Source organism: Daphnia pulicaria, chromosome 10 (genome assembly GCF_021234035.1).
Source record: "Daphnia pulicaria isolate SC F1-1A chromosome 10, SC_F0-13Bv2, whole genome shotgun sequence".
Lineage (NCBI taxonomy): Eukaryota > Metazoa > Arthropoda > Branchiopoda > Diplostraca > Daphniidae > Daphnia > Daphnia pulicaria.
This window is the reverse complement of record NC_060922.1, coordinates 4369352-4382640: the sequence shown is the minus strand read 5'-3', so window position 1 is coordinate 4382640 and position 13289 is coordinate 4369352. Positions and strand designations below refer to the sequence as shown.

Below are 13289 nucleotides of genomic sequence, written 5' to 3'. Positions count from 1 at the left end.
TAGGGGGGAGAGAGACGCAATACCTGTTTGTCTCCATCATATTTTATTTTTTTTCCTGCTTCCTTGTTGTACGTGACGCCATTTTGCGCATGAGAGAATATAACAACATGTTTTGAGTGAGTGTGCAGCAACTATCCTCGTTGCGACATTTTTCTCTCTCTCTGAGCGCGCTTGGTGGTTTTCTACTGCGAAATATTATTACGCGTTTTTGGGGTCTAAGTTGGCAGATGTATTTAAAAAAAACAAGAAAACAAGGACGGGCGCCAATTTCAAATCTCCGTTTCTTTTTTTAAGGGGGGAATTTATTTGTTTTGACCATTTTCGGACTTTCTGTTTATTTTTATCTTTTGGGAAAATTCTTTTTCGGACTTGTTGTCGAAAAAAGATAGAAGAAGAATAGAAGAAGAAGAAGAAGTATTTTTATGATTGTTTCCTTCCCCCCCGCCATTATTTCGGTTGGTTCTCCTCTTATTGGATTTTCACGAGGCGCGACCTTGATTGAATCAACAGATTTCCTCTTGATTTGTTTTCGTTACATCAAGACACGGGGCTGCCGGTGGCGCAAGCCGTTTTCCCTTCATTTGCATAAAGCCATTTTGTGTCTCTCTCTCTCTCTGCTCTGCTCGGCAGAGTTGAATAAAAAAAGAGAGTTGAATTCCTACAATCGCCGGTTGTAAATTTCGTGGTAATTTTTAACAAGACGAATTGCGATGACCCAAAAGACTTTCCTTCTTCTTTTTTTGACTGGACTTTTTTCTTTCTGTTATGGACCGAATCAAAGTCGTCGTAGACAGAGAAAAAAAAGATGGTCATCACAATAAAAGGACGCGCTTGATTATTTAGTCGTTTTGCGTAGTTGATTTTATTTCCTCCTGCCCCCACCAACCGTATACAGAAAAGATGTGCGCATCTTTTGATATGGCGACGTTAGAAAATGAGACTAGATTGTATTCTCTCTCTCTCTCCGCCGAGGAAGTCATAACGCGATGTAAACGAGCACCGTTCAACGGAGAGTTATAGCCTCTATACTATTGGATGCATCTATTTTTTCGCCTCCCTTCCCATATGGAATGAACGCGGTCGCCTCCATTTCTTCACGGAGAGTCGAGTTCTCAGTCAGCCTCTTTCTCTCTCTCACATTGCCATTTTTTTTTCTCTTTTTTTCATTTTCCCCCCTCATAAAACTCCTCTTTTTTCTTTCTTTTATAACGTACGCGTCTATTTATGGCGTCTGGGCACGACGGGAATGTTGTGTGTATACTCTCTGTGTAGACATGGCCGTACCGAGAAAATGCCATCGGGAAATCGATCCATTATCGATTTCAGACGATCGTAAGGAAAACAATCCGATCCAAATTCTTTTAATTTTCGACAAAGAGGTGCCAGTGTGGCGGCAGGGACCGTCATACACAATTTTCTAGATGCACTTTGCTTCAAGTGTTTAAAATTCAAATACTTTTCAAATTCGGTTGTTTTTACCCACTGACAAAAGTTGTGAGGTAAAAAACCGAGCCTGATCTGCAGTCGTTCTGTACAAATGAGATTTTTAATGAACCCTGACTGAGTCAACAAATAGGGCAAGACAATACATTTCCAGTCAACCGCCTAGCTCAAGAATAAACCTAATCCGTAAACTATGTCACGATTTATAACCTAACGCCACCAGATAGACAAAAAGGAAGAGTAGAGATGTATTTGTCCTACCTTTGTGCCTGGGAAATTCAGCCAGGCATCCACTCAGCAGTTGCTCCATCCGCTGAAGAGTTGAATGACACCAGATGGGATAAGGAAAAGCAGCGTCCTCGCGAATAACTCACACACTCACACCTCACCTATGGGTGTGTATCAAGAAAGGGGGAGACGAGATCCGAATCTCGACCGACATCAGTAGTTACCCCCAACCAAGAGGTGATGCTGTTTATCTAAATGAAATTATGCATTTATGCAATGCACAAGTTATGGATCATTTTAATACCTGGCAGGTCATAGGTTAATAAAAGTAACGAAAATGATTACCCAAGTGATTTGATGCAGATGACTGTTGCTGATGACAGGGTAATACCAGCACAGGCAATACTTGAATGTCTTGTGGTTACGATGGCTGGCTCAGGCCTAAAATCTGCACAAAGGAAAAAAGTTACAGAGTGCAAACAAACTGCCATGCATCGACAAGGGGCTTACATGATAAATGCTGGTCAAGAACTATATAAAAATTTCACAAATGTGAAACAGGTTCAACACTTACATTTAAGCTCCCATAATCATTGCATTTGTATTCTTTAGTTTGATTTACCTGCCAAACAGCATGGAGTTGATCGAGATCTAGCATGGAGAGCCCGAGCAGCGACCCCAGAGTTCACACGACACGACCACATTTTTGTCATTTTATTAGTTGCTGTGCTCTTTTTTCGTGCAGCAACGTGTACGTTTCCAAAAATTGATTGTTCTGTTATTTCTAATCTTATTTAATCTTTGTCTCCTTTAATACGAAATTGTTAAACGACGAAAGCAGACGACACTAATCTTCTAATTAGTCATCCTTAAGGTATCGATTGAAATTATAAAAAATCGCCCCCTCCCTCCAAATTCATACCATTCAAAAACGATAATTAACCGTTTTCTTAGTTCCTAGTTCGTCTAAAGTAAAATTTGCACTTGATATAATTATTTAAAAAAAAGACCGAAATCACCACAATAAGTTCCTCCAGTTTTCTCTTGGAAACCAAGAGGGAATTAAATTATTATTTTGACTTTCCACTCTTTGTAAATTATTTTCTCGGCGATGATGTGATGTGCAACAACAACAAATGAGTTGGTTGCTGGTACATGAATATCCGCAATGTTGCTGGTAAAATATATAAGGAGAGCTCTCTCCATTTGGAGCTGAGCGATCGTTTGATGATGGATGTCGGCGGATGCGTCTGGAATGCCTTGTATAGACAAACGACACTACTGGATATGTAGTGAGGGAATAAGTTGACGGACTCTCTCTCTCTCGAATCAGAAATGGAAATAAATAGCCATCAGCCAAAACAAAAAATCAAAAGAAGAAGAAGAAGAAAAAGACAATGACTATTGGAGGAGAGAGCGATGAGCCGGAGCTCTTCTCCTTATAATAAATCCAACGTTGTGCGTAACCCGAGATATTAATGTGTTTGTTTGTCTCTCTTTTTTTTATTTCTCTTCTATTTCTCCTTCTTCCTCGCGGGTGATGGGTGGGGATGCTGCTGGACGCGACGGTTGCACACACAGCGCAAGACGGACAAGGTCAAGAGCAGCAACAAGAAGCACAAGCACTCGGACGGCAGCTATTCCGACAGCTCCAGCAGTTTCATCCGACAGGTGAGTGACCTCTCTTCAAGCTTTACTACTATCCCTATCTCTCCTCTCGCCCATCTAACCATCCCCAGCGAAACAAAAATAATAAAAAGGAGGCCCGTCTTATTTTTTCTCTTATACAAGGCGGATGCGCCAAAATAAAATAAAAATAAAAATAAAATTCCTTTATCGATATCGAATGACTTGTTTCTTCCCTCTCAAACCAGAGGTAGTATATACATGGTAAAAAAAAATTTCTACATTTCTTTTTCTCAAAATAATCACACCGGTGCGCGCGGACGAGTAGAGTGAGACGGGGTGGACATAATCAGAAGAGCGTAGAGTCTCTCTCTCTGATGCTGGCGCATTCCAATCTTCATTTCCCCCCTCTAAAGATGATATTGAGTGTATAGTATAGTATATATATAATATGGTACTACTCCCATATATATAAGAGAAAGAAGAAGAAGATACACAGAGTGATGGTGTGTATTTATTCTCGGTGTTATCTCTCTGGTCCATCCGCATCACGTCGCCGCTCGGCTCCTCTCTTCTAAAATTGTATTTTTTCGAGAGAAAAAGAAAGAATAGAAAGAAAAGAGACAAAACGCCACTCTCCGCTGGCCCCGCGACTCTCTTCATTGCGTATGCAAACGGTGTAGTACAACAAGCACAGGCAGTGCCAGCCTAGGTAACATTAGTCGCTGTGTGTGTTTGTTGCTGCTCGGCCAGCCGCCCCTCAGGTATAATTGTAAGCGCAGTGCATAACTTTTCCTTCTTAATATTAAAAGAGAAAAAAAGAACTTGCGCCAGGAGGCCTCCTCCTTCTCCTGGCCACCCCATTTTTATTTTATTTTATTTTATTTTTTAAGACAAAAATCTTTTGCATAAATAAGAAGAAAGGGAGAAGGAAATAAAAATGAAAAAAAAGGGGCAGCAAGCAAGCAAACCAGCAACTATAAAATTTTTCTCTCCAAATGTATACACACGCATAACATTTAGATTTATACATCAATATAAATGTAGTAGTAGTTCGAGTGGGACTCGACCAGAATCAGTGCTATATAGTAGTAGTTATATATAGTATTTATATATATATGTGTATAATATAGAGAGCCCTATAGCCGGCGGGCTATTATATACACAGTCCCGAAAAACAAGTCAGCCATATAGAAGACGAGAGTTGAAAGAATTTCTCATTTTTATTTTTACTGCTCAATTTTTTGTTCCCCTGTTTTTATTCCAAACAAACACACACACACACACGAAAATAAATAAAAACAAAACTATTTGTTGAGTCCGAGTTGTGTGAGTGTCTAGTACCGAAAAAAAAAAAATCCGGCCGGCAGAGGAGGAGGAGGAGGAGTGAAGCTGCTCGTGTTTACGTAATCTCAGACAACAAGTGGGGCCCGCGCGGGCGAGTGCCAGTCCCGCGTTCGCTAGCGGCCATCACAGCCATACAGTTCATATATTTATATATACTCCACCCCAAATATATATATACATATTTTCACTCTGGTATTCTATCAGGAAAAAATTATAAATTTTTTTGTTTTTGCGGCTGGAAATTTTTAAAAATAATAAGAAAAAAGATTTTTTCGAGTTCAAAGTGACAGACAGATGGACGGACCGAATGCATTCGGGATAGGATTTATAGATTTTCGACCCGGACGACCTTTCCCCCACCCTGTTGCAAGTACTGTGCTGCTGTCTATAATATACACACTCACACCCAGGCCGGCCTCTGCGTCCAGCATCTGTGAACTACGGGCTGAACGGAAATGGGTTTATTTCAATCGCTTATAGAGCATCAGTCCAGATGGACAGTCCTTATACTACATCTAAATATCTTTATAACTTGTCTTTCATCAATATATATAGTATATCTACTGGCCTGTTCATACCAAGTATATGAATGATTTTCTTCTTTTATCGAACGTCCAGCGCCTTGAACACACCCATCGAGCAGAAATCAGTCAGTGCCCAGCTGCGACTATCAGCAAGGTCAGCAGTAGCTGCAGCGGAGAGAGAGACTTTCTTCTTCCTTAATAATATAATATTATCTCTCTCTCTCTCTGTCTTGACGAATGAATTGAATTTCATTGTTTTTAAATTGTGGATCGACAGCGGAGGCAAAGAAGGAAAAAAGAAAACGAGTTTCGGGACTCTTGTGTGGGTGGGCACTTGATACATATAGTGACCGGGGCGAAGAAGGACGCGGTTACGCACGTGTAACAAGTTGCCAAACGGCATTACATGGCCAAGGACACTCCAATATTATTTTTTTGTTGTTGTTCCGAGCTACCAGGTGAGAATCAAGCGGGGTACGAACCACGCCCATCCCAAATGCAAACGATAACTCCCGATCGAATAATACGAATTTCTGAAGAAAAAACACGCTATTTTGATCGCCGATGACAATAAGTTGACAAAGCGAATCCAAATTTTGAGTTCGAGCCAAGGTAAACGCGCTACCATAGCGGGCGTGGTTGTGTTGATTATATACCAACCCCCCTCCCCCTCAAAAGAAAAACAAAAGATGGCCCTTAATATTTTTGTTCTTTTTCCTTGAACTCGTCAATACGTTGAGCTTCATCAATCATGACAGAGTGACAATGGGATCTAGAAAACACGTCAAAGACCCAATACACATCTGTGTGCTGTGTGCACTGTATAGGAAAAAGAAAAAAAAATCGGAGAATCATTTGGTCACTTTACATTTCTGACGAAACAAATGACGTGCTCAAATGGAGAAATGGCGTGATGGTTTGTCTTTAACCTTCTTCTTCTTCTTCTTCTTTTTCTTTTATCCCCTTGGCTTTTAATGTTGTGGTGGTGGTATAGGAGAAACCAGTTCTCGCTTGAGTAAGCTCCTGGTATTTATGCAGCAAGAAATGTTTTCTTGCGTCTGCTCTATCGACTGCAGAGGGGAGAAAAAACGAAGAAGAAGAGGAAACATTTGCGCCTCGGTTTATTTACGCTCGTACGGACAGGCTAGAAAATAAGGCTCTCGCGTAACAACTGCGCCGCGTATATAGCTATATATTTTTAGTCGCCACTTCTTCTTCTTCTTTTAACCAATTGCGGGTTGAGGGGAGAAAACGAAAAAAACAAAAATGTTGCGCGTGTCCCTTTTATTAGAATGATTCGTCACAAAAGAGGTCTATACACACTTTGATCCATTTTAAAAATAGAAGATTAGAAGAACATTTGGTATTTTTGGTGTTCTTATTGGAGGGGGGTAGTATAGAGAGGGCGGGGCTTAACCTGATTTGCCGGTTTTTCCTAGATTTTATTTTTTGACTTTGTTAACTGCGTGCGTGTCTCTGCCCGTCTACAGGAATTTGTCATTGCCTTATAGAGAGAGAAAGAAGGGTCCGTCCCGGGTCCATCAGCCGAAAGAGAAAAAAAGAATTTTCTCCTCTTTGCTCGTCTCTGTGTCTCTTTTATTTTTCTATAAGAAGAGAGTCAAGTCTATAAGGAAGAAGAAGAAGAAGGGGGGGGGGACCTTTAAGGAGGGACGAAGACAGAACGGCCGAGATAAAGAAACTGTACACAAGCAGGAGCAGCACAGCCCCAAAAAGTAGAGAGAAGAAGATGGCCCCTAGCGAGGATCAACACCGCATCTTCCTATATAGCACTATACAGAAACTATATAGACGAGAGAGACATTCAAGAGATGCAGCGGGCCCAGGCGCAATGATCCCTGGGCACACAGTCAGCACACATGTATCGAAAATAACATTACGATTATATATCAAAGAAGGAGAAGAAGAAGGCGCTTATATGTGTGTGTGTGTCGTCGTTCCAAAAAGGAATTCTAGAGGAGATAGGGGAACGCGCAACAAGCAACTCCACTTGTTTCCTTCTTCTTCTTCTTTCTCATTTTGGGTCTCTCTCTCGTATTAGAGTTGTGCGGCTGCTGCTGGCCCATAGTCTTATATTCATTCCCTTTTAACTTGTTTGTTTGTTGGCTACGGCTAACAAATGACCATCTGCTCATCGCTTTTTAGCCGTGTGTGATGGGGCCCATCTCGTCTTCTTCTTCCTTGTTGTTGTTCTTCTTCTTCTGCCGAACAATCCCGACCGATAGTTTGACCAACTTGCCCTCACTAAATAGTTGGATGAAAGACGAATATATAGACACTATATAACCCATTCGGGAGAAGAAGAAGAAGGGGGGAAGGGAGGGAGGACCTTTATATGGGCAAATGACCCCCCGCCGCCCAGCCATCGAGGAAGAAGAAGAAGAAGCAAAACAAAAAAAGAACGATTGACCTTCGCCATCAGCATCAGCCTCTCTCTTTACTTATTGGATCTCTGATTTCTGGCATTCTCATTTTTCTTGTTCTCTCTACTTTGTTCCGTCATTGTTCTGGGCAGACGGATTCGATGGGCCCAGACGTCCTTCATCATATAATTGATCCGGTTTGATAACAACAATAACCTGAATGTCCAAATTGTCACCCAGTGGAGCCGGAGTGGAGCGACAACAACAAGGACAACTAGATCTAAATCCTACTGGACACACTGTCTAAAATAAGAGCGGAATATATCAAGTGCGACTGTATAAATAATCATACCAGATATGAGGCTATGGCTGACTGGGCCCGCCTCGCTACACATACGTAGATGTCTGGCCGACGTATCACGCGGGAAAAAAGAAACCGGACCAGTTTCGTGTTTCACCTTTCCAGCAAGTCGCCCATCAGCAGCCCCAATCCCTCTATACTATACGAAGTATACATACACTCTCTTATAGAGTGTCTAACGTGTGATTAGTCACGACGCAGCGTTGCACAACTGATAATCTAGAGGCAGTCGAATCTGAAACACTGAAACACTAATAAGCGTATGGGCCCATATTATAACCGTGTCAAGACGGCCCTGACTCCTCTCAATCATGTACTAGGAGCAAAACAACAAGTAGAGTATATAGCACACTCAACCAAACGGGCCGTGTGCTCTTGATATAAGCCTTTAATAATCCGAGCCTGGACGGCCTGGACTCTCTAGATGTGGAATGCTAGACGAGAAGACGAGATTGATTAACATCGGAATTAGGAGATCAGACTCTTCTTCTGGCTGCTCCTGGGTTTATCTCGCCTAAGTCCTGGGTGTCCATAAAAGAAGAGAAGAAACAAAAAAAAAAAACAAAAAAAAACAGAGTCACACAGTCACACACACGTGAAGGATATATTGGAGAAGCCGCGGCCGATGGCTCATGTGACCAGAAATAGACGCAGAAGAAGAAGAAGAAGGAGAAAAAAGGGCAGCAGTTGAGACTCTCTACTCTTTTACTCTGTGAAAGAAAATGAGTCGCTTTGGATATACATGCCGTGTGCTGTCTAACCGCACACATCCTATTTGTCTAATCTGGAAAAGGAAATCCAGGTCATGTTGTTGTTGCCGCATTGATTGCGCGTGTGCTCCAGTGACGTGTATGCAAATGAAGAAATGCATGCGCAGCAGCAGCAGCAACAGACAACAAACACAACAGAGCCAGTTCTGCAAGTATATCTAGTGGTCAAATAATGCTCTACTTGGGACGCTCTCCAACTAGTACGGCCATAATACAAGCGCACGTCGATTGAAAACAGTTAGAGTCAATACATTGCCATGTAGTAATACGACTCACGTCAGTCCTTCCTCAATGCCAAATCCTGCCCTGGCTGATTTCTTTTTTTCTTATTTCTTTTCTCTCTCCGATATTTATTAGGGATGATTATCATTTTAAAATAAATCACGTCGTCGGTTAGCCGTCGTTGTCGTCTCCCCCCCCCTTTCATTAAGAATAGGGTCCTTGCATGAATAAGGGATTCCTATGAAAAAAATATCAATAAAATCAGTTTTTCACGCTGATTCTCATGGTATTTTTTTTAATTTAAAATAATAATTTCCCCCCGTAATCTCACTTCAAAAGTTGAGATTAGCTCCCCCCATTTTAAAACGGACCCCATGCCATTTGTGGTGGGCGGTCCTTGAAATGGGATGAATTTTGCTCTTTTTCCCCCCTTTTCACCCTTTTCTTGCTTCCTATTCACCTCCTCTTTTGCCCTTAGTCTGCTCTGTGCTTGTCTGCCTACGCCCGGCCTACGCATATTCTACATTTTCTATAGACGTCGATATCGGGTTTGGTTTGGAATATCTGATGGGATAAAATACATGTATGCGTACATAATATTTTGGAAAGAAAAAAAATACTATACAGTATACACACACAAATTACGTTAACTACACAATTTTTTATCACCCTCTTCTTGACCACCAACCCCCTGTTCCTCCCCCCCCCCAAAAAAAAAACCCTTCCCACCCATCTTCAAACTTTCAAAAATTCCCGCCAATCCGAAAAACAGCATTGCCCTTTTCCGGCTTTTCGACACAAACTGCGTTCGGAGGTCTTTGTTGCGCATGCATAACAAAGCATACCAATGTGAAATTTCCTTTAAATTAGGGAAGCAGGGGTAGCCTCCCCCCTCCCCGGTTGAAAAATCGCCCTCTCCTTGACCACCAACTTCCAGGACTTCTTCCAGGAAAGAAGAATGGAAGGAACTAATAATTTCGTGATCCATAAGATTTCATTTGTAATATCCTGATGCGTGAGTCTTGAGTCTTTTTTTTTCATGGATTTCGACGATTGGATTTCCCCCCCTCCCCGGTAGAAAAGTCACCCTCTTCTTGACCACCCTTCCCACACATCTTCAAACTTTCAAAAATTCCCGCCAATCCAACGAGAACAGCATCCAATCCGGAAAAACAGCATTGCCCTTTTCCGGCTTTTCGACACAAACTTCGGTGGTATGGCAATAAACTCAAATGGCAGCAAGTGTGGAAAATTATTCCACACTTACTGCCACTTGACTCGCCGACACCAACCAAAAATTTGTTTTTAAATTAATTTTTATTTAATTACCAACATATATTTTTTTTTCAATTCAACCGCCTACCCTGTTGAGAGCACCGGTGATGTGGCAATCAAATTCAAATTGCAGCAACTGTGGAAAATAATTCCGCACTTGCTGCGACTTGACCCGCCGACACCACCGACTACTCTGAATCGTTTGCCCGTTTGACAAGTCAATATTAAACAAACGCAGGCGTGAATAAACTGCAGTACGATAACTACCTCCTCATCTAGTAACAGACCCGCCTTTGGACGAAATTGGAGTGACTATTGTTGTTGATGGTTGATGCTGTTTTGAGTAGGAACGTGGGTTTTCTTCAGATTATTGTTTCACCTTCGATGTTGGAAATCAGCTGAAATCTGAAACTCGTTCACCACTCACCAGTTCCTTCTTTTTCCCATTTTCAGGCCCAATTCAGAGAATAGTTAAACGCTGTAATGACTATTGAGAGAGAACAAACGATACTGATTTTTACCGCTCTTTTTGGCCAACTCTTTGGCTCTCCAAATGAGCCAAAGAGTTGGCTTAGGACATCTCTTTTTCAATATTGATTTCAAATGTGATCACGGGAACGGGATACTATACCGTTTTCACCGCTCTTTTTTTTTCTATTTGAAACTTTTTTTTTTACCTTTTAGGCGTGTCATATGTTATATAATAACGGTAACACAAATAAAAAAATGTACAAAAATGAAAACCATTAACCATTTAAAAACTTTTTATTTTATTTTATTGAAAAAAGAATTTGATTCGCCGCTGTCGCCAAACACTCAGAGGGAATGGCGAAATAAATCGATTCGAGTAAATGAGAGATTGAATATTATATGTATGGTCAGTCACCGTTGATCGAATCACATATCACACATGTATCATGTAGCCATGTACTAGTAAATTTTAGCCCGTCCAGGGCCGGTCCTTATAGTCTAGGGTCCCGGAAATTATTATTTTAAAATAAAAAAAAATACCATGAGAATCAGCGTGAAAAACTGATTCTATTGATATTTTTTTTTATAGGGATCCCTTATTCATGCACCAACCATATTTCAGAAAAAGAAAATCAGAAAAAAACGAAACAAAAGAGAATCAAACGTTCATCACGCTGGAGAGCGCGTGATCGGGCAACACAATCCAGACACAGGCTACGCCGTATAATTTACACACACACGTTTAACTCTGGTGTTTAGTCCTACATATTTGTTGTTTTGTTTCTTGATGGCGAAATAATGCTATTGATGGCGTCAATCAAAAGTATAATACCATCAGGAAAAAAGGAAATTTTGGTCTAATTTTGATTCGGATAGAGGAAAGAACGGGAAAGAAGAAGAAAAGAAGAAACGGGCTGTTTGTTTAATCCGATCATCGCTGTCGGCGGTCGGACCATCCCGTCGAGATGATGACACGACCGTTGCCCCTCCGTTTGGGAGAGATGGAGAGACGGCCCAGCCGTTTATCCACATGGGGTTTCGAATGGAGAGAGAGAGAGAGGGGCGCACACCACCCAAAAGTGATGAAGACATTGTCACCGTTTAGAATCTAATAAGAATCAAATCTAATAAGAATCAAATATACAAGACTTTTCTTTCTTGATATAAATAAATGACCTGTTGATCAATTCATCGGGCTGCTGTTAAACGTCGTATAGACGCGTGCAACGGCATCAAATCCAATTATTTCCCCCACCCCGAATTTCCCACTCGTTTCGTCGAGTTTTTACATTTTAGGAGAGAAAAAAAAATCGGAGAGTTAGTTAGTCCCATAATCAGCGCCTAATGGTACGTGCCGGCCACTGAATAAAGATGAATCACATACACAACAATCGAAAGGTAAGTGTGTGCGATCAAGTTCATTTATAATTCATTTTTTTTTTTTATTATTTTTTTTTGCTTCTCTTTCGTTTTATTTTTTTAAATATCGAAATAAAATCGCATTTTCTCTTCTAGCTATGTCCGTCACTCGAAGCGACAAAAACACTACACACACACCAAGTCATTAAAATAGTTTGAGTATAGAGACCCGGGCCGGTCAAATCTAAATATCTTATTATTATTATTGTTATATAAGATAGTAGTGGTGGTGGTGCTGGCTGCTGATGCCTATTCGGTTGATATCTGATGAAAATACAAGTCGCGTCGTACACTGGGAAAAAAAAGGAAAATTCCTTATTTTAACGCATATCTACACACAGAGCGATAACAAGAGAAGAAGAAGAAGCTTATATATATAGAGAGAGGGGTCGGCTCGGTTCATGGCACATCGACCGATGCTGTTGTGTAGGGGGGGGGGGGGGAAACACACACAACAACAAAAATCTTAAAAGAAGAAGAAGATTTTTTCTCTTCTTTTTTTGACCTTTTATGGCAATCATTAATTCCTTTACCTTTTTTCCCCCCTCGGCTCTCTTGTGTGGGTATACTACCTTGCGTGTTTGTGTGTCCCCCTTCTCGGCGCATAGCTAGGGAAATGTCTTTTCAAAACTTTTGCGTGTTTTTTTTTTAGATTTTTATTTTGGTTGTTTGTATATTTATTTTTGTTTCAAAGGGAAAAAGAAAGAAAGAAGAAGAAGAGACAATAATCTTTTATCAGTGGGAGGGAATCGCCAGACGACAAGACAAAAGTCAGGGGCGCGTTAGTAGTCGCGCATCTTCGGCTCGACTAATAGACCGTCGTCGTCCGTGTGTCCCTTATAAGACCCGTCCATTCGCGTCCGTTGATGCGCAAAACAAATTTCTCTTCTTACTTTTTTTTCTTCTTTTCTTTTCTTTTTTTTTTACGCCGGAAGAAATTGCGAAAAATACACAAACGTCTGATGAGAGGATGAGACGAGAGTCAGACGGGGGCATTGGGGCCGGATGGAAGAGCCAAAACTGCTGTGAAAGCCGATGCCTTTCCGCGATATCTAATAGCGCGCTAGCTTCGAAAGTATCTCTATACTATACATATGCGTTCTCTCTATACGTGTGCTTGTATAGTAACTGCTGCTGAGACTGGGATGGATGGATGGAAGTTGAAAGACAAGGACGGACTTATAACGCAAAGCCGATGGCTTAGTGCTGATTGGGGCCAGCG

General features: G+C 41.2%; 1 protein-coding gene and 2 long non-coding RNA genes across 3 annotated transcripts in view; 2 read left to right on the top strand and 1 right to left on the bottom strand.

Moving 5' to 3' along the window:
- The window catches only part of LOC124313864 (voltage-dependent L-type calcium channel subunit beta-1-like), a 57916-nt gene that overhangs the window by 4730 nt on the left and 39897 nt on the right, over positions 1-13289 (top strand). The window contains exon 3 of the mRNA XM_046778687.1: positions 3253-3342. Within this exon, the coding sequence (XP_046634643.1) occupies positions 3253-3342 (90 nt within the window). The remainder of the gene's footprint in view (positions 1-3252; positions 3343-13289) is intronic.
- On the top strand, positions 1821-2431 carry LOC124313865. Its single transcript, XR_006911031.1, has 2 exons — positions 1821-1908; positions 1983-2431. It is a non-coding gene; the product is annotated as an uncharacterized LOC124313865 (long non-coding RNA).
- LOC124313866 lies at positions 1846-2376 on the bottom strand. The gene is made up of 3 exons (XR_006911032.1): positions 2294-2376; positions 2017-2119; positions 1846-1922 (listed from the first exon to the last, which is right to left on the bottom strand). It is a non-coding gene; the product is annotated as an uncharacterized LOC124313866 (long non-coding RNA).